Here is a 26,354-nt window from a genome sequence, read left to right on the forward strand (position 1 = left end):
TTTTACATGCTTATCTGGAAATTGGGGTATAGCCCTCCATGGTAACTGCAGTAAGTGAACAGAGCTAGATCCAGCCAGGTAGTAGAGATGCTTTCTTCCAGAAAAAGCTGGTTCTGAATGATGTGCTTCTAAGCAATTGAGGATTACATAAAAGAGAGTTTTAAGCCTGTTTTACATGGACTGGTATCTGAAAAATAAACCAACATCTGTCCACATAATCTATACAAAAGCATAAGACACTGCTTTCACCCAAAGGAACAAACAAAGAACAGCATAGAAGAAATTTATTAAGATAGCACTATTTATACAAGTTACTCATGCTAGAAAAAAGCATAAATGATACATGTAAACATTTGTTTACAGAATACTTGTTTTCCTTGTAAAGGTGCAAATGATCTTCATATGTAAACACAAGAATACCGACCTTTAGGGGAAAAGGGGCTTTTAAAAAAGTTTTAATGACCCATTTATTACTGTAGTGTAACTTCCGCTATATTCAAGCACATTAAAATCTGAGTTACATGAATCAAACTATGAAGTTAAAGAACTTAAGATGTCAGCACTGCCTTTTTCATCTCAAGATTTTACAGTCCTCTTCCTCTTTTAAAATCAAATTTAATAAGGTCCAAAGTTATCAGGTGCAAAAGGTCATTCTTTCATACTCAATAAAAATTACAGTACAAACATATTGGAACCTTTATGTCTAGAGTCCCTCCTTCCTCTCCCCCTACCCTTGGACGCCCCCACAGTCACTGAAAAATTAGTTACTCACAGTGCCAGCAAACAGTCCCTCCCCTCCAAACTCCTTATGAGCCTCGTACCTTTCCCTGCTCTAAACCAACACAGGCAAAGTGCATAAAAACCACTAAAAGGGAGGGTACCATCTCATCATGGTCAGTGTTTTACAACAGGAATTCTAAGGACACAGACAAGAGGCAGGAGAACAGCTAAGATGATGCTGGTCTAAGCTTTTTTTTCAGCAGGAGCTGACTGTGGGTCTGCTGTTCTAGCAGGAACCTGAGAAGTGAGTGTTGATCTAGGCTAGTCAGAATTACCAGATGATACCTGCATTCCAGCTTCAGACAAGAACCGATATCTAGCAGGCAATGTGAAAAAAAGGTTTTAAAGTAAGCAACAACTAGTTGTTTCTAGGTTCATATACAGGGGAGGGGAGAGACAAAAGCTTAACTTTTGTACCATACACTGTACAGTAAAAAGGCATCATTTGAAATCCTTTTCACTCTCACCCTTTTTGGACACTTCACTGATTCAGTCGATAGATGAGAGTTCCAGTTCTACTTCTTGCCTCCAGCAAGAGTGAAAAGATACTCAGGGCACCCATCCTCATAGCTCTCCTGTACTCTTAAGAGACCCTAAAACATACCACAAGGGTTGGAACCACAATAGCTGGCAGGACACAGCCCTGCCTGAACCACCAGCTTCTCAAAACTCAAAAATCACACACGCACATATACATATATATTTAAAATACATATATATATATGCACACATACATATGTATATAAAAAGCTGGAATTATCGCTGTGAGCGATACAAAGAAAATACAAGGTACAAATTAAATGAAAAAATAAATATACTCTGCGCACAGAAAAGCTTCTGTGCAAAGGTGGCACCTTGCAGGTCAAGTACTTTTTTGAAGCTCTCTGTAAATAAGGCAAAAGCAATGTTTTCTGTATCACTTCCCTCTTTCGCTCACCACACAGCTGCCACATCCACTGCTCACACAGCAGGAGGGAAAGCAGGAAACCCTCCTCCTTGCCAGACTCCCAGCATAGCATGTAGTCTCTACATCAGCATTGTTTGCGCTACAGTAACTTTTACAGTTTGGTTTATTCAAAAATGTAGACTATTTAGAAAAAATACGGACATAAGCAACACTTCTACTTTTGTCCAGCGGTTCCCTGGAGTCTGACACCGTGGTCTCCCATTGGGCACACTCTCACAGAAGTCTTTTTTATAATTCCATAGAAAGAGTCACCGGCAAAGAGTTACATTGGATCTAGACCGTGCATACTAGAGCTGCAAAGAGGTCCAGTGTCAACAAGTCTCTTCAGTTTTTCTAGGAATGAGAACCAAGGGGTCTCCCTCCCTCTTGATGCTTACCATATATGGGATTCACAGTGTGTCATTTTGATAACACCTACTCCTCCTCCCAGCCGCCGGTAGTTCATCCCACCATACAACCTGCAAAGACAAGGTTTCAGTGGTCACAGGGGTTCAGCTCCTTCATGGAGCCACCATGGGAAAGACCGAACCAGCCCCTGTGAGCACAATTACACCGTTGTTAACCTCAGGTTAAAGCGGACCATGACAAGTGAGAAGTTGGGTAGCAGCTATCTTGCACACTTCCAAGGTAAACAGCTGTATTTACTCATGTCTCTCTCAAAACAGACACGGCTGCTTCTTTTGACACCACAGTTTTCTGTTACTCGAGTAATCCCTTGTTTTCTCCCTGTCTGGTAATGTGCAGGATAAGGAACGTTGCAGGCTGTAGCTGATCTTGGGCTACATTTTGGGTAACAAAAGAGCAAGGATAAGTTTGCTACTTATAATTCAGCTAATTTATTTTATATTTCTAATACCCTAAATTCAGCTGATCCAACCAAGATCATCACATCCCAAGCACCATCTGTTTCTCCAAAATGTGTTACTGAAGCGGTGCCTGCATTTCACATGGAAATCTGATCCCTATAGACTCTAGCATCCTACTCACTTCAGCTGCATATTCCCCTCTGTGCCACTTAAGTCTGCTGGCAGAAACAGGAGAAGCAAGTTCTTCAAACAACTCCTACCAATACAATTTGTTAAACCCAAATTGCCTTGGAAGCATTTGTCTATCAGGCTACACAAATAAAGTCCTTCATAGAGCAAGTTCAGTAAACAAAAGAGAAGATCGCAGATGTTGATCAGCTATACTGAATGCAGTGGGAGAAAAAACCCACAAGCTAATGCCTTGAACAACCTCTTAAACCTCTGTGAAGGCTAGCCCAGGCAGTCACTCCTAACTCTAGACAACTTATTGCTGTTACTGTCACTGGAAGCGGGTGATACCATTCAGCTAAGAAATATAAAATAGGTATTGCTTTCTATTCAACTTTTTTAAGCAGTTCAAAAGGCATCGTCCATAACTCAAACAAGGGGACGTTCCTTCACCGCTGCTTATGACAGTTTCTCTCATAGGGGAAGGGTTAATCTACTAGTATTGCTAGGCTGGAAGGAATAAGGACATTAATTTATTTCTATTCCTACTCCTGTCAGATTACTAAAGCAGCAAGAATACAGATAGGACCTTAATGTTTAATGCTAATTATATTTGGGAATAAATACGCAGGCAATTGCTTTCAAATGTAGTTATGACTAGAAAAGAAATAGGAAAAATAGGCCTTTCTGCTCAATACATGGTTTTGATCATCTATTTCATATTATTTCTCTCATCTTGTAGATTAGATGAAATTCTTCTAATTGTCGTCTTGCAGATATAAAGAGGAAGAACACTGTATGCTCAAAGTGTTCTGTTAGAGCTCCTCCAAAAGGATCTGGAAACCAGAGCCTCAGCTTGAAAGCAAAAAATGAGTAGGCCGAATTCTACATCATGACTGAGAGCTCCTTCTGCTAAGAGCAAGCTTAGTTTTGTTCAGAAGTAGAAGAGAGTCAGCCTAAAATAAACAGAAGGGGTATATCTCTCAATGTGGTCCATTTTTGTTATGCTCAAAAAGCAACACTGAAAAACCAAACTAGGTTTTGGTATGACCTTTTGCTTGCCTGCTAAATAAATTATTTTCTCTGGGTCTCAACAACCTACCTATAACCGCTTTTCTACCTGCAAAAGATGCAATGAGACTTCATTAAGTGTTGGTTAAAGCTGTTGGGATACTTGGATGGGGAAAAACTATGGAAAACTCGCTCCCTTTTTACTTAAAATGGAGTCAATGGCTAGAATTCAAGCAGAAATCTGCAAGAAAACATTTCTCAATTGCCATAGTCATAGGGATATTTTTCAAAATGTTATTTTCTTTCTTACACTTTCATGCAAGCCAGCAAGCCACAATGTGAACATTAAGATGGCTACCACATCCAAGTTCTTTGTTATGGTATACATCACATTTCTAATTTGGCTGGGACAGCTCCAGCTGGGTGGCAGCAGTTCCACCTGGAGATTGCTATTTGATTGTTTCACAGACTTAACAGTTACCTCCATGTGTTAGCATCTGGATCAAACACCTCAATGGTCTTCAAGTACGTTGTGCCATCAAAACCACCCACTGCCATCAGCTGTCCATTCACCACTGCAAGGCCAACCTGCAAAACAACCACCACAGGTAGTAGCTACTTAGATGGGATGTCCTGAAAAGACGGGTTAAAAAGAAAATATTAATAAAAGGATTTAATAGCTGTGTGTGGTGAAAGGCAGTCTGCAGGGCTTTTTGGGGAAAGAGCAAATAAAATAGCCTAAAAAAATAAATATTTAACTTTTCATGTCTCATTTTCTTTAAGAGATTCTCTGTTTTGAGATAAAGCAGAAGGTTCCCCTTATTATCAGCTATAAGAACTAGAACTGCTTGAGTGATACACACATGAGAACCCAAGCCTTTATCAGCCAAAACTTATTATGTCCTGGACTGAAATTCTTCCCCAAGTGTGACATACGTGCACCAGAATATCTACCAGCCTACAGCCTAGAACACTCGCTTAAACTAGAACCATATGTAAGCTCTGGCCTGCTCCTCTCAAGCTGAGGGTTGGACCATCTGTAAGCACCTTGGCCTTCAGCCTTTCTATCTTGCCTTTCTGCTGAAGCACAAAATAACTGAAATCTCGAACATTTCTATGGTTTAGAAAGATCACTTCCAGTGAAAACATCTCGTGGCATAACAGAAACGAGAAAACAATAACAGTGTAAAATGGTCCTTGTTTTGGCTTTGAGGAAGTTGGAAAACTCAGGAGGGCTGCAGATACAGATGCATCTGTGTAGCAGTTTCTCAGAAAGCAAATACAGAAGCAGCTCATGAAAAGTCCATGCCTAATCGGTAACTAAAATGGACAGTGTTGGACGGCATACTATATGCTTTGAAGATTGAAATAAATATATATTCACTGCCTCCAAAACCAGTAGTTACTCAAATTATGATTCATACTTGTCTCACCAGACACTGAAATACTAACATACAGACAGAATTAATCCACTCTTTACTACATAATCCAGTATCCAGTGATAAATATTCATAACATTTCCATCTGCCCAAACACGATGACTACTTAAAACACTATGTTAATCTTTTGTTCACATGTCTACAGAAAGCAGGAAGATTAGCAGTTGATGAGAACATGCTGTCACTCTCCATACTCACAGGATTTGGTGAAGAGAAGCAACATACTAAGTGAAAGCCCAGAAACCCTCTTCCCACACACGTCTCAAGGCAATGAAAAGACTTTGCTGGAAGTTTGTACCTAAACACTAACGCTTGCCCCATTTCCCAGCTCTTTCTTCTGGGCAAGTAGGTATGTTCACCTCCTAATTCGTCCAATGAGACTTGTGTACTAATTTTGACAATGTTCTCTAATAGTATCTCATACTAAGTATGGCTACATCACCAAGTAAAAACCTAAAGTAGTCCTCTGTTTCAGGACTAAGTAAACTCCATACAAAGGACCAAAACTATTTAAAAGGACCCTCAAATTACTCAATTTCCCCATCCTCAGGCATGTTAAACAGCTGCCTATGGCATGACACGACTATCACTTCATTCTCTAGTCTTGCAAAAGAGCTTTGTCTTTTTGCAAACCCGTTCCCTCACAGGAGAGAGGCGAAGGCATAGAGGAAGCAAGAGGAAAAACCTCACAAGATGAGCCTCTACCCTATGCTCTCACCACGTGATTACGTATAATAGAGACAAGCAAACCAAGCCAAACTCACTCCACTCCGGCGGGACGTCATGGCCACAACAGGAGACCACTGGTTGGTTCGAGGGTTGTATCTCTCCGCACTACTGAGCTCTGTCGTATCATCTCTGCCGCCCACAGCATATATCATGTCTTGGTATACTGCACAGCCCAGGTGCTTCCTCCTTGTCCCCATGGGTGCAATTGTATGCCACCGGTTCTCCTGGGGATTGTAGCGTTCCACTGCAGAGGAAATGACACAACTTTGGACAACAGGGTTGGCAGGCAGTGGGGGTTAGCACTTTTGAATCTGCATCCAAAGTATTGCTCAATCTGTAAAGACACTACAATTCCCACAGACCAGCAATATGCTGAACCAGTTTTTTATCTCTCAATGCAATGTTTTTCTTCTGTAGAATGCTTGCTATTATCTCTTCTGCCTTCAGCCCCATGCAGTCAATCTGAATATGTCATGCTGAATATGTCAGCATCTTCACTCAAGAAGGAACTGGCAATGCTACAAACTGACCTGCATTACCATCTTGCAGTACTACCTTTGGCACCTTCTTTCCTACAGCAGCAAAGGGCTACTGCAGGCAAAAAATTTGTCCTTGCAACTGTTATGCAAATGATCAAAGTATTGTATTCAGGACACACTGCCAAATGCAGCACTGCAAAAGGAAAAAAAAAATACACAACCAGGTAATAGGGGCTCACAAGCCTGGAGAGTGAAATTATTGTATGGCAAAAATCACATTTAAAGAAGAAAAAACACCGCAAACTCATCACTAAGATTTTCAATAGCCATCTGGGGACGCTAAGGACAAACAGGACCATGACAAGTGCTGACTGCAATTAAGGGACAGCAAAAGGCATACCAGTATTGAGAGGAGAAGTTCCATCAGAGCCTCCCACAGCATAGAGGAAGCCCCCGAGCACAGCCACTGCAACTCCCAGGCGCCTGGTGCTCATGGAAGCCACTCGAGTCCATTTGTTTTCTTTGGGATCATACCTGGCAAAAGAATAAACACCAAAGCTTAGTGAAGTGTTGACATCTTCACAAAGGAGCAGGAAGACTGACCTTATTCTCTCAGAACAAAAATCCCTGTAAGATTCGTACAGTACTTACCTCCTCTCCAGCTCACCTGCACCTTTCTAAGAGACCCTCTTCTCCCTGTGCCCCACTTTTTAAGAAAACAAAACCACCCAGTACCTTTCTACAATGTTGAGACAAGAGACACCATCCTGGCCACCCACTGCATAGAGGTAGCCTCCAAGAACTGCTACTCCAACACTGGTCCTGCAGGTGCTGGTGGGGGCCACATCACTGCTCCACTGATTGGTCTTTGGATCATACCTAGAAAAACATACCAAAGAGCACAAATTGCTTGTCTGGGTGTGCTTCAGCCTCTTCCATGCTTGGGAACTACCAAGGCAGTGAAACTTGCCTATCTTGAGCTTAAACTGTAACACAGCAATTTTGTAAGCTGGATAAAACCCCTGAAGTGATATTATGCATCCAATACATATTACTCCAGGGACGTTCAAACTGCAGCTTGAGATGATTCAAACTGAAAATCAAAGGTTCAGGTTCATAAGAGAGCAGGTTACCAGGGACTGGCTGATGTGGTAACTTGCATCTATGCAAAGAGCAGCAGCCAGAGTTACTCTGCTGTGTGTTCTCTGCACTTCACACAAGAACTCAGCCAGCACTGGGACCTGCACTTCAAGATGAAAAGATGAAGGAACCAGATGGACTTGGGAATCTAGAGACAAGGAAATACGGTGTAGAGCAGAAAAGTGCAGGACATGGGAGATGTAAAGCTAGGGTCATGATTTGGAAAGCTGGGAGAATGCAAGGAGATATGTGGGAAGATGGAGAAGCTCGAGGAGGAATAAGGTATTTGTATAGCTCATTGCATTTGTTATGGGGCCAAGATTTAGAGTACTAGGAGTGCTTGAGTCATGTGGCTTTTAGGCATGGGGATTGACATATGCAGCTCCCAGAAACAGGAAGCCTGGTAAAGCTTGTTTGACTTAAGTCTTTCACAGGTCTAAAACTGACCTATTTTCCTCCTTCTGTGTAAGTGCCAAGGTTCCTTAATTTTCTAGTTACCACTCTGCAATAAAATGCCAGGATCTTTCCCTCAACAGCTAAGAAATGCTTACTGTAACCTCACCTTCCTCAACAACGCTAAAAACAAACCAGCAATTGCAAAGAAGGTTAATCAGGACCATCACTCCTCCCATCAATTATACCCAGACCCATCTCTTATTTATGCCTTCCTTATACCAAAGGCGATGCCTTGTCTTGTTAAGCTGGGGATAACATGACACAAGCTGTTATGCATGAAGTCCGAGTTCAGCAGTAAGCCAGCACAATACTGAAGGGGTATGTAAAGGAGGAGGAAATGCAGATAACACACAATATAAATTTCAGATTTTCAGCAGAACAAGAACACAACTGGCAAAATGAACTCATTTTTAAGAGGCCGCACCCAGGTTTAAACACATTCAGAGTTAACGTTTTGCACATCGGCCTTATGGAGACCTACCTTTCTACACTGTTAAGATAAGAGGAACCGTCGTGGCCTCCCACAGCATAGAGGAGGTCATCCAGAACACTGACTCCAACGCCACAGCGCCTTTTGCTCATGGAAGCCACCATCCGCCACTCATTGGTTTGAGGGTCATAGCGCTCGACACTGGAAATCGCATCCCCGCTACACCAGCCCCCCACTGTAGGAACCAAACAGAAAAATTGCATCATAAAAACGCACTGAGCTCATGTACTATACGTGTGCCTGGTACAAATAATCCCTCTGGACTTTGTCAGCCTTAACCCAGTAGCCCATCTCTGAATTACTCATTCTGAGGATTATAATTAGAAGACCGAACGTGATTTTCAAGAGGATTAGCATAAATTTGGAAGTACTGTGGTGTTCACAGCACCAGAGAAATCACGTAAGTATTAAAGTGTAAGCTAACTCAAACCTCCAACTATTAATGCAGACAACACTTCAGAAATACGTTGTGAAGAGCGGCTTTATGGGAACACGACCACCAGAAAAAAACGACTTGAGTCTCCTGACCTAAGGTGGAAGGAGCTACACACACCTGCAAAGAGCACTTCTCCACAGCGGATGGGTTTGCGCGGTCTAGTTCTTGGTCCTTGCATCAGTGGCCTCTCTTGGGGCAAAAGTAGATAGTTTTTAGCTTCATCCACTAGATCCCTGCGGAAGACAGGAAAATATTAATTCCCAAAGTTCACCTGATTCCAGTCTCAGGAGAAGGTACTAAATCAAAACTGATGGCAAGAGCAGCCAGCACTAGCCATGCACTTCAGGTATTCACAAATCATACAAGTGCATGAATAGCTCTAGTTAAAACACACACTGTCACCTACATTCATCAGTTGTTTACAAGTCATTTACACAGTGATAGCAGTAGGCCAATATCAGTATTTGGCCAGAGTTAATAATAGATATTGCTTGCTATAAAGACTGGAAAAAAACTCTGACTTTTCTGTGCAGAGAAGAAAAACCCAGTCTGCCTCAAGCTAAAACTTAACAATCAGTTGTTTTGTCTAGGAACAAAACAGGAGTTGAAAAGCACACAAATACATTATACACACACGACCAATAGATGGAGATAGTACCCTTCTGATGAATATTTTCTCCATTAGCTCTGGCCAGCTCACACTGTCCATCCATTCATGACTTGCCACCTGGACTAATCCTAATATTCCAAACCCTTGAATAAAACAAAAAAGAAAAAGAAGTCCTCCTTCCCTCTACAGATGTGGAATTCCGCCAGTATGAATGATTATTCAGGAAGAGAACAGTTTAGCCTATCCCCTGAACTTTTTTACATTAAGCACAACAACAAAAATTGCGTGCTTTATAGAACTCCGTAGAACCAGAAAGGTGAGACTTGTAGTGTAAGAGGAAGAAATTACAGTTTCCCTGCACTAGCATTGTGGGAAACAGCAGACTCTAATCCCAGAGTCCAATTCAGTTTTAAAGTGCAGATTGTTTACATAGGAAAACTACTTTAACTCCTAATGAGATCATCAATGCCATGCAAGTGGTAAGCTGTAATGAAAGGCCATGGTTAGAGAAGCAAAAAAAGGTGAAGTGGAAAACAACACACTGAGGGGAATTTTTTCAACAGTCAAATGCAACAAGCACAAAGTTCGCTACTTCACTGAGAACTTAAAAGAACAAAACCACTTCTAGGTCACACTATCAACTATTATGCAAATAGAAAACACTTTCTTGCATCTCTTCTCCTCCCAGTTCCAAAAGAGGAAATTGTGAGATATCACCCATTTATCACAGAAATCAGCACAGTTTTAGAGAACAGATGCAAATACAACGAAACCCAATTCTGTAAATCAGTGCGGAGATTTACCGGCACTCCTCATCGCTCTTAATAAGTGGATCAGAACCCACTGTACCCACAAGAAACTTGGGACTCAGCAGCGGTAGGCGGACATGCTGCAGGACCTAAAACACAAAACAGAACATATAATGATAAACCACGTGTACCCACAAAGATGCAAGAAGCCAAATAGAAAGCAATAGTGGCTAACAAATTTTGATAGAGAGTTAATAATTCCTCTGGGAAACACACACAGGGTCATTTACATATCAAAACCCTGCCATTTTAGTTAAATGCAGCTCATCTTACAACACTTTCGCCTTTTCAACATACCAGTTTAGATACCCAGCAGAAAATCAGTCTTTGAATGGGGACAATCCACAGGATCTATTAACAACTAAAAATAAGGTCACAATTGAAAACTCTCAACAAATTACAGATGTTAATACATTTGCCTAAAACACTAGTTTAGTTATAAGTTTTATCAACCACTTATCTCTCTTAAATATGAGTGGTATTGCACAGTCAATGAACAATACCAAATAACAAGCCCTTCACAACAGTTTAGAATTTAGAGGTGCAAGCAGGTAGAGACAGAGGGGCCTAAAAAGGCAAGCAGTTAGAAGAATATTAAGAGCTACCCTGAGAACAGCAGGTTTTTCTGGTTTGGTTTGTTTATTTAAAACAATTTTCAAAAGCTTTCCTCTAAATAAAGTTGTATTTAACATCTATTTCCAAAGCAGAAACACCAAGGCAGGCAGACTGACTCTCATCTCTTTTGATCAGAAAGCCTGAGACTTCAGAGGCTTTCCAGCTGACAGCTTTGTCAGAATGGGTACTTCTCTGTGAAATGGCTTGGCTTAGATGAAGTATTGTATTTGAACAAAACCATTCTGAACAAGCTCCAGTATAAGATCATGAGAGCTGAGGCATAAATCAAAAAGCAGAGCTTAAAGATACACTGCAAATGAAGACAAGCTTTTTCTTATCCACTATGTTTTTTATACAACACTCAAAGCAATCCAGGCAGGTTTGTCTGGACAGACTACAGGAGTGATCTAGTTTGGCAAGTCCTCGAAATAATTCAACAAAGCCCCTACTGAAAGCTCTAGACAGTGCACCTTCAAGCCTAGATGAAGGGCAAGTGCAAGCCGCCTAACACAGGTGGAAGTCAGAGAGAATTACTGTGGCTTTGCATCCATTTAGAACCCTGACACCGCTGTGGCACCACCGTATCAGCCCTCATTACTCTTCCCCCAGATAAAGCGGTCTCAAATGTTACTGTGCTCAAGATTACCTGTGGCAGCTGGGGTCTTCTTTCCTGAATGCTGTATTTCACCCAGGCCATCACTGCATTGAACACCTGCTCTTCACTGCGAACATTTAACTCATCACTAGATATAATGTCTATGAGCTGATTGGCAGGAAGCAGCATGAACTCCTCACTCTCCATTACCTGGTTAAATGGGAAAAAAAAAAAAAAAAAAAAGTAAAGACCATGGCCAAAGCCATTCACAGTGCAATTCTAAGGGGATACAGTCCACTTGAATTCGAGTATAATGGACTGATCTAGTTAAGTGCCAAATACCCATCAGTTTTGACATCAGCACTCGTGAAGGGTTTGCTGCACAGAATGGAACGCAATCCTGAGCAACACAGCAAAGACTTTTAGAGTGGGATGTAAGTGAAAGGGAATTTTACACAAAGGGGTTTTTTTTATAGGATACTTTAAAAAGGGTTAAGCCACAGGACACACTGAGCAGGTTTCAAAATTTAGAAAAAACAAAGCCCTTCTTTAAAAATCAGTCTCCTTGTTTGCCACATCTAATATATAAAGCAGAAATAAAAACGCATAGGTAATAAACGCGCTGGAAAAGTGGTATTGGAATAGAGAGGTTCCAATTCACAAGAAATCCAAAACAGAGCACAGAAATAAGTCTCAGAAACAAGTTACCAGAGGCATTGTAGAGAACACGGAAAGTCTTCCTGAACACGGATTTGTGGCAGAACAGAAAATATGTCAGGAGAGGAAGATGGACTCTTTTGATCCTGCCTCTTTCGTTTGGTCTAAATAGATACATAAAGTATGCACAAGTCCAGATGCACTTAAGAGGGAATCAGAGCCTCCCGAGGCCCTAAGGACTGATCTCCTGTGAAATTCAAGCCACTGACAATCTGCAAACATGTTAATTCCTTCAGCACCCAAGATAGCGACCAAGTTTCTCAGGAGGCTTTAGCTGCCACTGGAGGACTGCTCACACCGCAGAGCACACGTGAGTCAGGCTGCGACCGCCTTGAGAGGTCACAGAGCTCACACACAACCATGTCTTCTGCACAGATACCAGGTAGATGGGAAAAATGCAAGAATCAAAGAAAACTGCAGAAATGGTTTGACTAATAACTGCCAGCTTGGCTTCCCTACAAGCATTCCCAGTTTGTAGCCTGTAATCTCCAAGAGGTTCAGTGACAGGAAATAACTGACTATTGGCTTGACCTTATTGTTTGTGACCACATTAGAATTCCATGACCGACTTTATGATTTGCAGCACAAATGAAAGAAAAATACATTATTTGACATGATCATCTCAACAGCAGTCAGATGTGCAGTCCTTTTAATTACCTGAAGAAATTACTTAAGAGCACTGAACAAATATGCAAAAATTGCCAACTTACTGACAAATTGTTAAAAAAGAACACAACAGACAATGAGATCAGTTACCAGACTTTTGTTCTTGGATCCTGTGGGCTTCCAGGGACAGCAAGAACCACAAAAGGTTAGCCCACACACTTCTTCAGCCTTAGAATAAGAACTGAGATGGTCATTAAAGATCTTTATCAGCATTTTTCTGTAGTCTCCCTCCCTTCTACATAGGCTAGCTTATGTTTAAACTTTACCCCGACAGTTTGTAAATGCAGTCTCGACTCTGAAAACAGAGGCTCTAGATATTTATGCTAAGGACAGTCATTTGGACTCTCCCTTCCATCCCCAGAAAACCCAGTTGCATAGATGGCCTCACGAAACTCAAAGTACTGGAAGCACTTCTACAAACCAAGTCATTACTACTCTGCAACTTGTTAGTTTACATAGTAAAACAAATAATTATTTAAAATGCTTTGGTTTACTTTGGCTTAACTATCAGGACACTAATAATTACCTAATATTAATAGTCTATTTGACTGACCTGCTTACCAAACAAGAATTGGATGGGCTTCATTTCCTCTACAGTATTCATGTGCATTACTGCTTTTACAAACAGATAGAATAAACATCAGAGTAAACAATATGGAGTGCAATTTTTGTTTGTTGATGCAAAGTACAAGTTGTTCATCTAAGTATGCTTTTTCCCTTCACACAGATGTCAGAGACAAAACAAAAAAAAATACAAAGGCTGTTGTTGTACAGCGGAGTTAACAGAACTATTTCACATTACATGCACAAGATTCACTAAGGGTTTTAGGCAAGAAATTAAATTGAGGGGAATGGAAAACTTGGAAAAACATTTTACCAAGAAGTTAATGATGTAATGCAGTAATACACATAAAAATTAATAGAACTAGAGGTTAGCACAGCAGAGGACATGAAGCAATTCAAACTGCATTCAACATAACTGCATGGGTTGGCCTGATGCCTAGTGCTTAATATTTTACATTGTCATTCAAGAAATTCCCATCTCACATTCCTTTTTGCCAGCTTGAAGGAATGATGATCATACAGCCTCTGCAGAGGAAGGCCCATTTTTTATTAGTTCTAAGCCTCCACCATGGAGAATGATTAAGTAGCCAAGTCACTGGCTTCCATCAGGGACTACCAATCCACTCTCCAGGTGGAAAATAATGTCATAACAGCATATAACCCCAACAAGCAACACCGCTAAGATTGTCTGCAGAGAAACAGTGAAAGGAAAAGAAGTCATTATTAAGGATGAAGAGCTGCAAAACTCCCCGGGCACTGAAAGGGACACCAAAACCTGCCCAGGCCAAAGAAATAGTGTTCTCACCTAAGCAATTGTTTTCCAGAGGCCAGAATTCAGTTGTCAGTTATAGTTTGCGTCATCTTTGATGAGGAGAGTGTTTTCTTGAGTCCAAAACTTTTGCCTCTGTGTGCTTTAACAGGGATAAGACAGAAAGCTGTCTTCAAGGGACTGCACAAGAAAAGAACCCCATAGCAAGCAGCTCTTAACAGCCAGCTGCATATATTAATGCTAAAACATTTAAAACCAGAATTCTTATGCTGTTAAAAAGTTTAGAGGCTTGTAAGCATGCCCTACTCATGTAATAACAAGAGCAGCACAAATCTAACCATTAAAACAACCAAGCACTGAAAATAAACAACCATCTGGTTACCATCCTACTCCCAAAAAAATATACAGAAGAAAAGAAATGCAGAGCAAGCACAGAGCGCATGAAAAGGCCAGCTAAAATGTAGGGCTTTTGGGAAATCACCAAGTTCTACCAAAAAAAAAGCTCTCATCTTAAACAACAAATTCTATTGTCTAGACTTTATGGTTAAGAAAGTTGTATTTAATTGTAACTTTTACAGTAAACTGATGTCATGTGTCTACAAGTTAGATACCAAGTATTGTCTTCAAAGTGTGCAACAGTCGAGTTCTATTGTGTTTCCTTCTGCTCATATTTTTCATAAGTACTACCTGACTGAAATGAATACAATTCCAATCTGTTTCCTGCAGGGGAAAAAAAAGTCAGCAGGCTGCAATCAATCACTGCACTTACATACTGCCACTTCTCTGGGGAGACTAAATTAGCATCAGGAGTCAATACTGGAGTTGCACCCTTTGGAAATGATCTACCTGTGAAGCAGGTGGAAAGACGAGACCTCTCCGCAGTGGGCTACCTGTTCCAAGAGATGGAAGAGTACAGTTTCTGGAAGAGGCAAGAGACGAATCTCTCTAGCAGGGGAACAGACCTTCATGCCAAGACAGTAGCTGCTTCCAAATCATACGCCAATTCTTGCCCTTCCAACCAGGGCTCAGGAAAGACACCACTTAAAATTGTTGGGCTCCTTTCTGTATCTGGGTATAATAGTCAAGTAAAGACCCACTCTTCACAGACCATTGCTCACAGAATCCTTAATTATTATGCCAATCCTTCCCTGAACCAGTTGCTGGCACTTTTTTTTTTTTCCCCAAAAAAATCATCTAGGAAGAATTAACAAAGGAAGATACTTGGGTTTATAAAGGCCGTCTAAAAAATTACACATTTGAATTCCTTTCAAACAACTTCTGCTGAGTAATAGATGCAAAACCCTAGTTCTGCTACAGCAAGGCAGTTGAAGACTCCAGAGGCAGCTGTATGCTTCCCCATACACCCATTTTTCCAAACCCTAAACATCAATTTTTTTGATTCTACTGATGTATTGTCCTTCCTTCAACATCTGTCTCACCTCCAATCATGTTTAATCCAGAAAATTTCTGAAAGAGGAACGGAACACCACACCATTGCACAGCCACATCAAATTCAGTGCCAAACTCCAACTACACCTGCGACCTTGCCTTCCACATAGCACTCGCCACACATTATGAGAAGAAATGCTATGGATCACATACAAACCACCAGTACAACAGAGTCCTACAAGTACCTCTCACCTCTTTCTCCCCCACCTAACGACTGGCACCCATCCCTATTAGGGCACACAGCAGATGTAAAGGCAGGATTTGGAGAAGCACAAATTGAGAGTCGCTCAAAGCTCTCACAGGACACATTCACGTATTTTACTCCCTGACTCCAGCACGCTAGCTTCTTACCTCCTGGAAGTTGTGTTGTGTGAACTTGTCAGCAATCCTCAGCAGCTCACGGCACGAGTGAGTATCAGCAAAAGCTCGGATGCCCAGGCAATTGGAAGGGTCCAACTGTCTCTTAAGGAACTCGCAGCAGGCCTCCTGGATCTCAGCCAGCTGGAGAAGGCAAGCAGCTGGCAACAAGGTCTGGACATTTCCCTCTTCCACAGTGATCTGAGAGGTGTACGCAAAGTCAATCAGCAGTTCCATGGCCCTTTCATCGATGTCTCTGATCACTACTTCTGTCTGCCGAGACTCTGCCAGCTCCCCAGTGAACATGGCACGGAAGTAAGGGCTGCAGGCTGACAGAATCACCCTGTGGGCGTAGATCTTCTTCGCACCGACTACCAGCACCACATCACACAACTCCCGATGCTTCCGGAGAAGATTGATGACTTCCAAAGTTTGTCGAGGGTGCTTGTCAGAGATGTAGGGCATGCGAGCAGGCTGCGGCACCCCTTCTGGCAGTTTGTTAGGATCTCCAAGTGTGCAACGGCTGGTCACGTCCATTCCGGTCTCTCCTGGTCGAGTACTGGTACACCTGCAGCGGAGGAAGACATAAGATAGGACCATCATCAACTTAATCTATCACCAACTGTCAGGCAAAGCTCCACAGCTCACACCAATTATGAGTGCAAAGCCAGCCGTGCCCACAGCTCCATGCTGGAACGTGGGAACAAGCACATGATCACACAAAAGAGGAATCCATCTCAAACCAAAGCGTACCCAGAAGTAAACAAATGCCAACTTGCAACAGGCTTATATTTATACCTCTTTTTATATGCTTTCTATGACACACCACTGTACTATCCAACAACACATACATATTTATTAACTGAACCTCATAATAGCCTTCTGTGGTAGGGAAGTATTAGCCCCATTTCACAGAGAGTGACTCAAGGCAGGGAAGATTAGCTGACTTGCCCACTGTCACTTGAGTTTTCTTTGACAAAGCTGGAGATTAATTTCCACTGCAAAGAATGGCAGCTGCATGATTTAACCAAACTTCTCTGTTCTTCTACCTACCTTTTTGGTAGGATCACTCATCACTGCGATATCTGAACACACTAAACTGTCACACAGACTTCAGTAACTTAGAATGGCCTGCAGCCTACCACGAGTATCTTTCAGGTTCACAGAATAATATCCGTTTAAGCATCACCTCTTCAGTTATTTTTGAATTATGGAGGCTTCTGACTCAGGACACCTTCCTTGACATGTTTCAAAAGGAGGTTAGCCTTTCCCAAGAATGGCAGACTAAGAACTGCAGAAGGCAATCAGGATTATCAGACCAATCAGGAAAAAGTCTAAACAATCAAAACATCCACAACTATCAGCCTACCAAAAAAAGGAAGAAAATAAAGTCAAGATTGTCAATTTAGAGATGAGGAAACACTTGAGAATATATAAACCAAGATTCTGGCACAGAGTAAGAAAAACATACTACCCCTCCCAGCTCAGTGTGCAACATTCTAGCTATCTGCTCTCCTTCTTTACAAACTTCAGGTACCTTTCCTTTATCTCTCGCATCCCTGAGCAGATGTCAGCTCTGCCACAGCTTAAGTGCAATACCCCTCTACACAGCAGCATGACAGTGCTGACAAATCACACTTCACACCATGCAGACTACTAACTCTTGAGAATGGGAATGTAGGATTGCCCTGAGCTCTTCTGCAGTTCTGCAGGGATGAACCAAGATGACACATCTCATGCCTCACTTTGCAGAGACATCTGCCCACACCCCAGTCTTCACCATCATGTTACAACTGAAATCAGTGCTAAACAAGAATTAAACCCAACTATTTTCAGCAACCAGACTAAATAAGCAGATCAGTACATACATAACTGAGACTCCATTTTGCATGTTCCAAGCGTATGTGAATTTCTGCCACATATCGTACGCACATTTATCCAAAAAGATTCATCAGCATCAGTGACATATCAATTACTATGAAAATAAAGAAAATATATGAAACTATTGCCTCTTCCCACTTCAAAGGAAAACCATCACTTAGAGCAATTAGAGCACACTGAGCAAAATACCAGAAAACTGATGGCTATGAATTAACCAGCAAGTACACTGGCTGTTAGAGATATACTGAAAGACCCAATACATGCTATCCATTACCAGCTTCTCTGGTACGCTGGCATTTGTGAGCTGTCACTACCTCATTTTATTCGTATTAAGAGTTAAAAAGAAATCCAACTTTGCTTTGCCATTGCTGAATGTATTCTGCAGCATGCTTGAAGAATTAAAAAAAAAAAAAAAACTCTCATCTTTTCCCCTCATTATTATGTCAAATGCACTTTTTAACCACAGGAAAACCAGTCTCTTTGCAGCAGTTCAAATTATTCACTTGCATCTTAGCCTGTTTTCCCATTCTCCCCACACCCTCTCCTTGATCATCATATTCAGATGTTTCAGAGCTTTACCTCTTCCTCATATCTTAGTTACACAGATCCAGCTGGGTCTCCCCTCTGGATTTTGCTGCTTGCTCCTGTTCAGCCTCTGCACCTTAAATGCCTTGGGTTTTTTTATCCCTACTCTATCTTTTTTTTATAACCATCACCGTTCTCCTTTTCTGATACCTCTGACAAACCCTTCTGCTGTTATACTGCCTCTTGTTCTCCTCCACCCACTCTTGTCCCTCACAACCCAAATTCACCTTGTGGGGTGTGACAACCATTTTCAAAGCTCTGCCAAATTCCTCACAAACAATGCAGCTAAGGTTTCCTCGCAGCAGCATACACAAACGAAGTTTAATGGCACCCCTGCAAAAACCCCAAGAAGCCTTGGCTAAAGATTAATTTACCTAATTGGTTTACTTTCATAGTCTTTAGCATCTAAGACCAGAGGGTAAATCATTTAATTCCTCTACCAAGAGATGGAGAAAGGTGGTGACAAAAAAAATCCCCCTGTAAAGTCTAGCTCTTGCTAAGTAAGCCAAATGTATTTTATTGTGTATTAAGAGTTTCAAGCTATGTCTAACCAATCCCTGGGAGAGAAAAAGAAAAAATAAAAGCCCTGTTAAGATACATGTGACTGGAATAATTTTGAACAGTTTGTCTTGACCAGTTTGTCTTGTCAGTCAAAGCATCTAAGCACAGAACAAGCATTCTTCAAATAAAAACACATTTCACATGGGCGATCACAAGAGATGGCCTATGTCCAGGACAGAATCTCCTTTTGGAAAGCAGAACCCCTCTGTTACACCTGTAGGCCTTCCTCAAACACAACCCCCAGTAAAAACAGCCCTAAAGCAGATCTCAAAGAGCTTTTTAGACTTGCACAGGTTCCAAGTACAAAAATATCAGATTAAGGCTATGCAGCCACAAGGAATACAGTGTACCTTGTCAATCCCACCACCTAAAACTCTTTGCTGACACAGAGCGATGGGGTGGACCATCTTATGCCATGTGATTAGTTGGCCAGAATTAGGCAGTAGTCCTAGTCCTTCCTAGCCAGGACAGAACAGGGTTTTTCTGCCCAAATAAGACTACTGAACATGTCTTTAACTAACTGAAAAGGACTATGGTTATTAAGAACTGGAGGCATTCCTGCATTGTTCCCATCAGTGTTTATCTGAGTGCCTGCAGTGTATCCAGCCTCCTCCCTCCAGGAGGAAAAAGTGCTGGTTAATGATTGAAGAAAATTGAATGGATGGAAAAAAGAGTAATAATCAAATTAGCACTCCTCATTTACCCATAACTTATCTCTGGGTAATGCAGAAGCTAGTAATCAATGGGCTTGGGAATTTCGATACTGGATCAAACCAGATGCTTGATGTTAAGCACTGTGGGTTGCTGCTATACACAGGCACAGAAGTGTGAATTAAAAGGACACCGTCTGATGGTGTGTGTCTCCACGAGGATAATAATTTAACTGCACTATGTGTGCATTATGCATATATATGCATAGAGAATGAAATGATGAGTCAGTAGCTTAGAGGTGTGAAAGACAGAAGGCAGCACTTGATTCTCACATGGCAGGCTAGCTGCCTCCCCCCCAAAGCTAAAAGCTGCTCCTGAATACTCAGGGTGATTAAGAAGGGTTGAGGATTGGAGAGGAAACGTGTATGCAAGGATAAAAGATTCACACTCAGCTATGCAGATATTCTGGGATTAGCTTCCATCAAAATGCAGGGCTGGGGAAATCAGCAAATACAATGGGATTAAGAAAGGGCTGACAAAGGATCAGTTTTTGTAGCACACTGCTGAAAAGTACAAATGGGAACACAGGCAGTCTGCAACACTAAGTCAGCTAAATAAATAGGCTGCTCTGACTCCATTTTATTCAGCTATGCCAGTTCCCAAAACTTTACTCATTAACACAGGCATCCTCAGACTTTACAGCAGCTTCTTCCAAAGTTCAAAAAACCAGCTAATAACTCATACATAAGAAAAATTATCTCCAATACTGTCAGAGTGGCTTGCATTTTTTTTTGTTCAAGAAAATGTATGTTTTAGCATGACATAAGCAAGCTTTAACACAGTTCAGCATAAAACAATAGGCTGACTTAAGGCCTATGAAACATTACAAGTCTTGGGTTCAAAACATCAACTGAAATCCAAAAATAATACATTCCTCTCTGGTGGATTTCAGTAGCAACTGATTTTATTAGTAAATGAAAATAATACAGCAAACCAATAGTTATTTCTGTCAATGCCTTGCTTTGAGTTTAACACATATACCAAGAAAATATTTACCAATACTCATTACAGAACTGCTAGAACAAAGATCTTTGATTTGGCCCAGCCACAGGTGATACCTTCAGCAACAGCAGTGACCACCACAACACTGCCAACTAAGTAAATGGAAATGCTTTACTGTGGCAATCAGTGCCCTTGGAATTAGTTAGTGAAAAGTCTGATTATTAGTAAAAATACCACTGATTCCTTTTCTTACTTAGCCAGCAAGGTTTAGGTTGAGTTATGCAAACAAGCAGATAAACCTGACTTCAATATTATTTTACATTACTCAAAATGAGAACAGCAAGGATCTGGTACATATGTCCCTATTTACATTGTTTAGTTTGATTTTCACTGACCAAGCCCAGAAAACTCAGTTTCACCAAAAACAAGGATGTCCATACTCTGGATTCTTCCAAACCCTTCCCAAGCCTTTTGCAGTTTGTCTTGGGCAAGAGCTATCTATGTCAAAGCAGCCGGTTAACTTCCCGAGTGCATGAGATGGCCCCAAGCACACCATCTGGATCTGCAGCCTCTCTCCCTCAGCGGGCTCTGGCTGCCTGTGCTCGAGCCAGCTCTGGTTCAGCACTGCTGGAACCTGGAGTCAGGCTGCCAGGGAAGAGCTGGGTGAGAAAGAGCTGGGTGGCCTTTGTTTGGGAGCTGCTCAAGCCCTAGTGCCTGGCCTGAGCTGTGTTAAAGGCACATCTGCACCCAAGCGTGTACCCCACTGATACTGACCTGCTGAGCTGGCTTCCTGGCTTGACCTCAGCCCTTCCTCATCACTACAGACTTGCCTGGATGAATACTGGACTCTTGACTGACCCTGGTCATCAGCTCTGCTCTCCTTGCTCAGGTAGTATGGAACTATGCCCTTCACTGTAGAGGTTCCCTTTGCCTTGCTTTTACCTTCAGCAAAACAATGTTCTCTTGCTGCTCCGTGACAGTGAGAAGGAATAGCCTGCCTCAACTATCACTTCATTTCTAATATGGGGTAAATCCTGTTTGATCATCAATGCATTTTCTCTACTACAACCTCGATAGGAATAGCTGCAACTCCTTTTCTGTTCAAATTGTACTTCCCATCCTTTGAACGCTGTACACATTTGATACCAACTCACCATGTTTCCTAATACAGTACTGACCAAGTCTCACTCCCCTCTTCTTGCAGTATCTAACAGAACTCTTGCACGTGGTGTTAAATGGCTGCAGAGCCCTGAGTAAAAGGATAAAAGGAAGTGCTCCGCCATCTGCTCAGCTGGACTTCATAGGAAGACCTGTGAGCTTGAAATCCAATCAGGAACCTTTTATCATTTTCTGCCGAGACACGCAGTAGATTCACAAACAGAAATTCTAACAATCCACACAAGAGACCCTTAAAATATGCAAGCATATTCAAGAACTGAAGTTCACAGCACACAGCAGAGCTGTACTTGTCAGGCTAGACGGCAACAATACAATACATCCAGGAACAGAGATGAGCTGAAAGGTTAGTTCAAAAGTAAAGCTATATAAATATGCCAAATGTGTTATCCATGCTCTGCCCTGGCTTGCCAGAGAGGGAGGGAAAACAGAAGGTACTGAAAGGTCTGATCTGCATCCATTATCCAAACAAAATTAAGAGGAAAAAAAAAAAAAAAAGCCTGAAGTGCAAGGATCAGCAACACAATAGAAAACCTCTACTTCTTCAGCCCTATGCTGCTGCCCACCACCAAAACTACCCAGTTTAAGTGGCAGACAGAATTTCCATGATAGCCAAGTCCAAGGCCACAAACCCACAAAAGATGTATGAACTTCAGCACTTTAATTCCCTGCCTCAACATGACAGGCAGAAAACAGCAGACAAAAATAAATTTAGAACCTCCATTTTTCCATTAGGAACACAAAAATAAAATACAGAGAAAACAATAATACAAGCCAAGCTAGTCACTAATATTATGTCATTTTGCAAAAGCATTTTGATAAACAGAGTACAATATAAGAACCTGAAAGCTGTGGTTTTATATTGGTTAAGATTTAAACAGTCTCCATCGTAGAAGACTAAGATGGAAGAGAGCTTGTTTGCTACTTAATCTGTCTTGGAAAGAAAGGAGCTCACTGCACAAGTCACATACAGCTCCTCATTGTCTTAACCACATTTCTTATCTTGGCAAAAATATTGAACAATACATAGCCCTAGTGATGTCCACATCACGTCCCAAGGTTCACTCGTTAGCTTAACTGAAGCAGTGGCACACTTTTTTTGTCACACTTGAGGAGTTCATTTAATTAAACAACATAGTGTCACTCTTCAAGGGTTTAAATGGATATTTATTTATTCCTTACCTCCTCCCACAACACAGAACCCAGGCTAATGGTTTCTGCAAACGCTGCAACTAAAAGTGCTCTAAGTATTAATCTACAGTTAAAATTCTTTGCCTTTTTTTACGTGACAGTTTACAGAATTATCCATAATAAAGGCTCCCTACTTTCAACATCCTAAAGAGTGCAGACTAAGCAATTTGCATGAGTTCTCTTCACTTCATTCACAGGTGTAGAACTTCAGGAAACTTTGCTTCCACACAATCTGTATCACATACAGAAATATATCTGCTGTTAAATTTTGCCATCAGATAGTGAAAAGCAAGTAGAACTAGCAGACAATCCTGTTTGCCAACCTGTCATCATGCTGATTTACTGTGACAACTTTTTCTCTATATAATGTGTCTGCCATAACCACAGCAAGAACTCCCCTGAACTAAACTTCAGCTGCATCTTCAGCTCATTAGAACTGAGGCAGCTGACATCCATTATTAGAAAAGGAAATCTCCTTTTCACCCAAAACCTCACCCCATCAAGGGGACTAAATTTCTTTAGTTAAGAGAAAAATAATACCCCTTCAAAATCAAGTTTAAATTTATTCCCAGCAGTTTATTTCACACAATTTGAATACCTAAATAATTAAACATTGGATTTTAAATATGATAGTAAATGGGGGGAGTAAGGAGGGAGGAATGGAGAATTATAACTGGTCTTCCTAACAGCGTATTCATTTAAAGACATCTGGTCTTGTACATACTGAAAACTAAAACATTTAAGTAAGGACTAAAGATGAATGCTATATATTCTAGTTCTCCTAGCCAAGCCTTTAAGAAAAAAAAAACAAACAACACTTTACCCTCTAGGCACTTAGGAACCCAACTCACATGTTTTGTCATATTTGGACAAGAGAAGGACAATTGTTTTCCACATCTTACCTGCGCATTGGCTTTCCGTCCATGCACCGTGAAGAGAAGCCTTCACCCTATGCTTCAAGACCTGATCCAAAAGAGAAAAAAAAAAAAAAAAAGAAAAAAAAGGAAAAAAAGGGTGATACTCTGAATCAAGAGAACCTTCTTTCCTATCTTCAGTCTGGCTTTAAGATAGCAGAACTGACCACATCTGTGTACTAATATGCCTTCAAGCTCTTATCCAGCTATAAAATTCACAGCCTAGATTAACGATGCCTGGATTGCAGAGAATAAAGCAGAAGAAAATATAATCATCATTGAAAGTAATTTCACCACAGCTGCATAATGATTCTGTAGGCAAATGGAACACACACATCATAAAGTTAGTAAACTGTCTGCCTCCCTGAATCCTTAAAATTGTTCTACCAAAGATAAAAATATCTCAAATAAGTGTGCTCACTCTCGCTCCTTGCCCAGAGCCAGGAGGTATCTCTCCCTCATACATTTACCAGATTTAAGGCAAGCTGGCACCTAATAAACAGCACAGTGCTGTTCAACAGCTACACTGCAGGGCCAGAATTTGATATGAGATAAAACTTGTGTCTGGAAATTGAAGATAACTATGTGCCCCAGAGGTAAGAGGAATGCTAATAATGGTACTACATCTGCAAAGATTAATGATGCTGCCTGATGCTCACTACACTTCCACTCCAAATATTCCTTTTCTGAGGAATAACAGTTGCAAACTGCATAGGCCTTCCATATTCAACCACTAACTTCTAATTCTAATGTAGATTAACCATTTTTTACAAGGGCATCACTCATTCTGATTTCATTTTTAATGACTATTCAATTAGGAATAAATTTAATTCAGTCATTATTTAAAGCAATAAGCCTAACTTTTCGTTATGTATTAGAAGAACAGAAGGGTGCTCTGCTTCCATATTTATATTCACAGACTTCTTTCCATCCAGAAATGGACCGAGAAGTGGGAAACCAGTGAAACTATAGGAAAAGCAATGACAGAATGAGACTGAATGACACTTAAAATAAACAAAAGTAAAATTTAAAACAGAAATACTTAAATTTAACAAGAATAAAATCATTTTTGGAAGACTGTGATTGTCAGATTGGAGCCTGGCATCCAACAACAACAAAATATTTTTGGCACAATTGGAATTAAATTACAAAAACGCATTTATTTGGCTACATGAAGAAGCACCTTATTTTATATGCATTCTCTAGGCACATTATCACAGAAACACAATCGGAGCAGTTTGCCAGTTAATGAAAAATAAGCTCAGACTTGCCGTCTTCCACAGTTGCAAATTAATCAGGTTCGTACTTTCCTGCAAATAAAGAAAGTCAATTCCTCCTGGTTAGGGCATCGCATACCAATTTAAATCCGAGCTGTGACTGCCCATCCTCTCCCCAGCACCGAGGGGTTCCCTGGAAGAGCCGGCCTCAGGGCGTGCAACGGCGGGGGAACACCAGGTACCCCACGGTAATGCTGCACCTGGGCAACTGCCCGTGGGCCACAGCGCAACCAAGAGCCGCTCAGAGCACTTGGCACATGCTAGAAAACGTGGACGATGCTATTCTTAGCCCCCTCATTGCACCAGGTTTAATCCCTTTAAGTTCCACGTTAAAAGTCGTGGGGCGAGAGAAAGAAAAAACACACCCACACAAAAAAACAAAAAAAAACAAAAAAAAAAAACAACAAAACACCACCAAACAAAAACAAACAAAACACACACACACACACACACACACACACCCCCCACATTTCTGTCCGGGCTCCTCGATTTAGCGTTCTCCGCGGAGCAGCAACTGGACGAAACGCCGGTTTTCCCAGCAAAGCGTGGCCCCGGTTCAGCAGCACCCGCAGGCACAAGCCGGCTCTCCGAGGCGTGAAGCTGCTCCCGCGGGACGGCCACCGCTCTGCTCCCGGCCCCTGAAGCCCCTCAGCCCGGCAGCCCACGGCCACCGCTCCGCTCCGGGCCCCCGAAGCCCGGCAGCCACGGCGAGCAGCGGGCAGGGCCGCGGCCCGCCCGGCCCGCAGGAGCAGACCGAGCCGAGCCCGAGGAGCCGGCCCCGGGAGCGGAGGGCCCAAGGCCGCGCTGGACGCCGCGACCCGCACCACCGCCCGGTGCCCCCCGCGCCGCAGCGGCCGCCCCGGGAAGCCGCCCGCCGTGCCCCGGCCCGCCCCGCTGCCGCACTCACTCGCTCGCCGATTCCCTCGCTGACACCGGGCGCGGGGTCCGCCGCAGAGCCGCGGTCCCGCAGCAGCCGTGCCGTGCCGAGCCCACCGCGCCCGCCCCTCCTCAGCGGCAGGAAGCGGTGCGGCCCCGCCAACCGCCGCCGCCGTGCAGCCGGGCCG

At 42.0% G+C, this 26,354-nt stretch overlaps 1 protein-coding gene across 5 annotated transcripts; it reads right to left on the reverse strand.

Moving 5' to 3' along the window:
• Positions 1-271: 271 nt before the first annotated feature.
• KLHL20 (kelch like family member 20) lies at positions 272-26,319 on the reverse strand. Of its 5 annotated transcripts, none has more exons than XM_042804829.1 (13): positions 26,198-26,319; positions 24,002-24,062; positions 16,047-16,620; positions 11,582-11,740; positions 10,315-10,409; positions 9,019-9,134; positions 8,457-8,640; positions 7,115-7,258; positions 6,780-6,913; positions 5,936-6,144; positions 4,214-4,320; positions 2,125-2,205; positions 272-1,373 (listed from the first exon to the last, which is right to left on the reverse strand). In XM_042804829.1, exons 2-13 carry the CDS (start codon positions 24,022-24,024, stop codon positions 1,364-1,366), a joined length of 1,836 nt encoding a protein of 611 aa, XP_042660763.1. In that variant the 5' UTR covers positions 24,025-24,062; positions 26,198-26,319; the 3' UTR covers positions 272-1,363. The 5 variants fall into 5 exon arrangements, with proteins under 5 accessions (XP_042660763.1, XP_042660756.1, XP_032854485.1 ...); XM_042804822.1 differs by having other exon boundaries at positions 272-2,040; XM_032998594.2 differs by lacking the exon at positions 26,198-26,319 and adding an exon at positions 25,370-25,492 and having other exon boundaries at positions 272-2,040.
• Between the last annotated feature and the right edge of the window lie 35 nt (positions 26,320-26,354).

This window comes from Tyto alba, unplaced genomic scaffold, assembly GCF_018691265.1.
Source record: "Tyto alba isolate M040663 unplaced genomic scaffold, T.alba_DEE_v4.0 Super-Scaffold_1000006, whole genome shotgun sequence".
NCBI classification, from domain to species: Eukaryota; Metazoa; Chordata; class Aves; order Strigiformes; family Tytonidae; genus Tyto; species Tyto alba.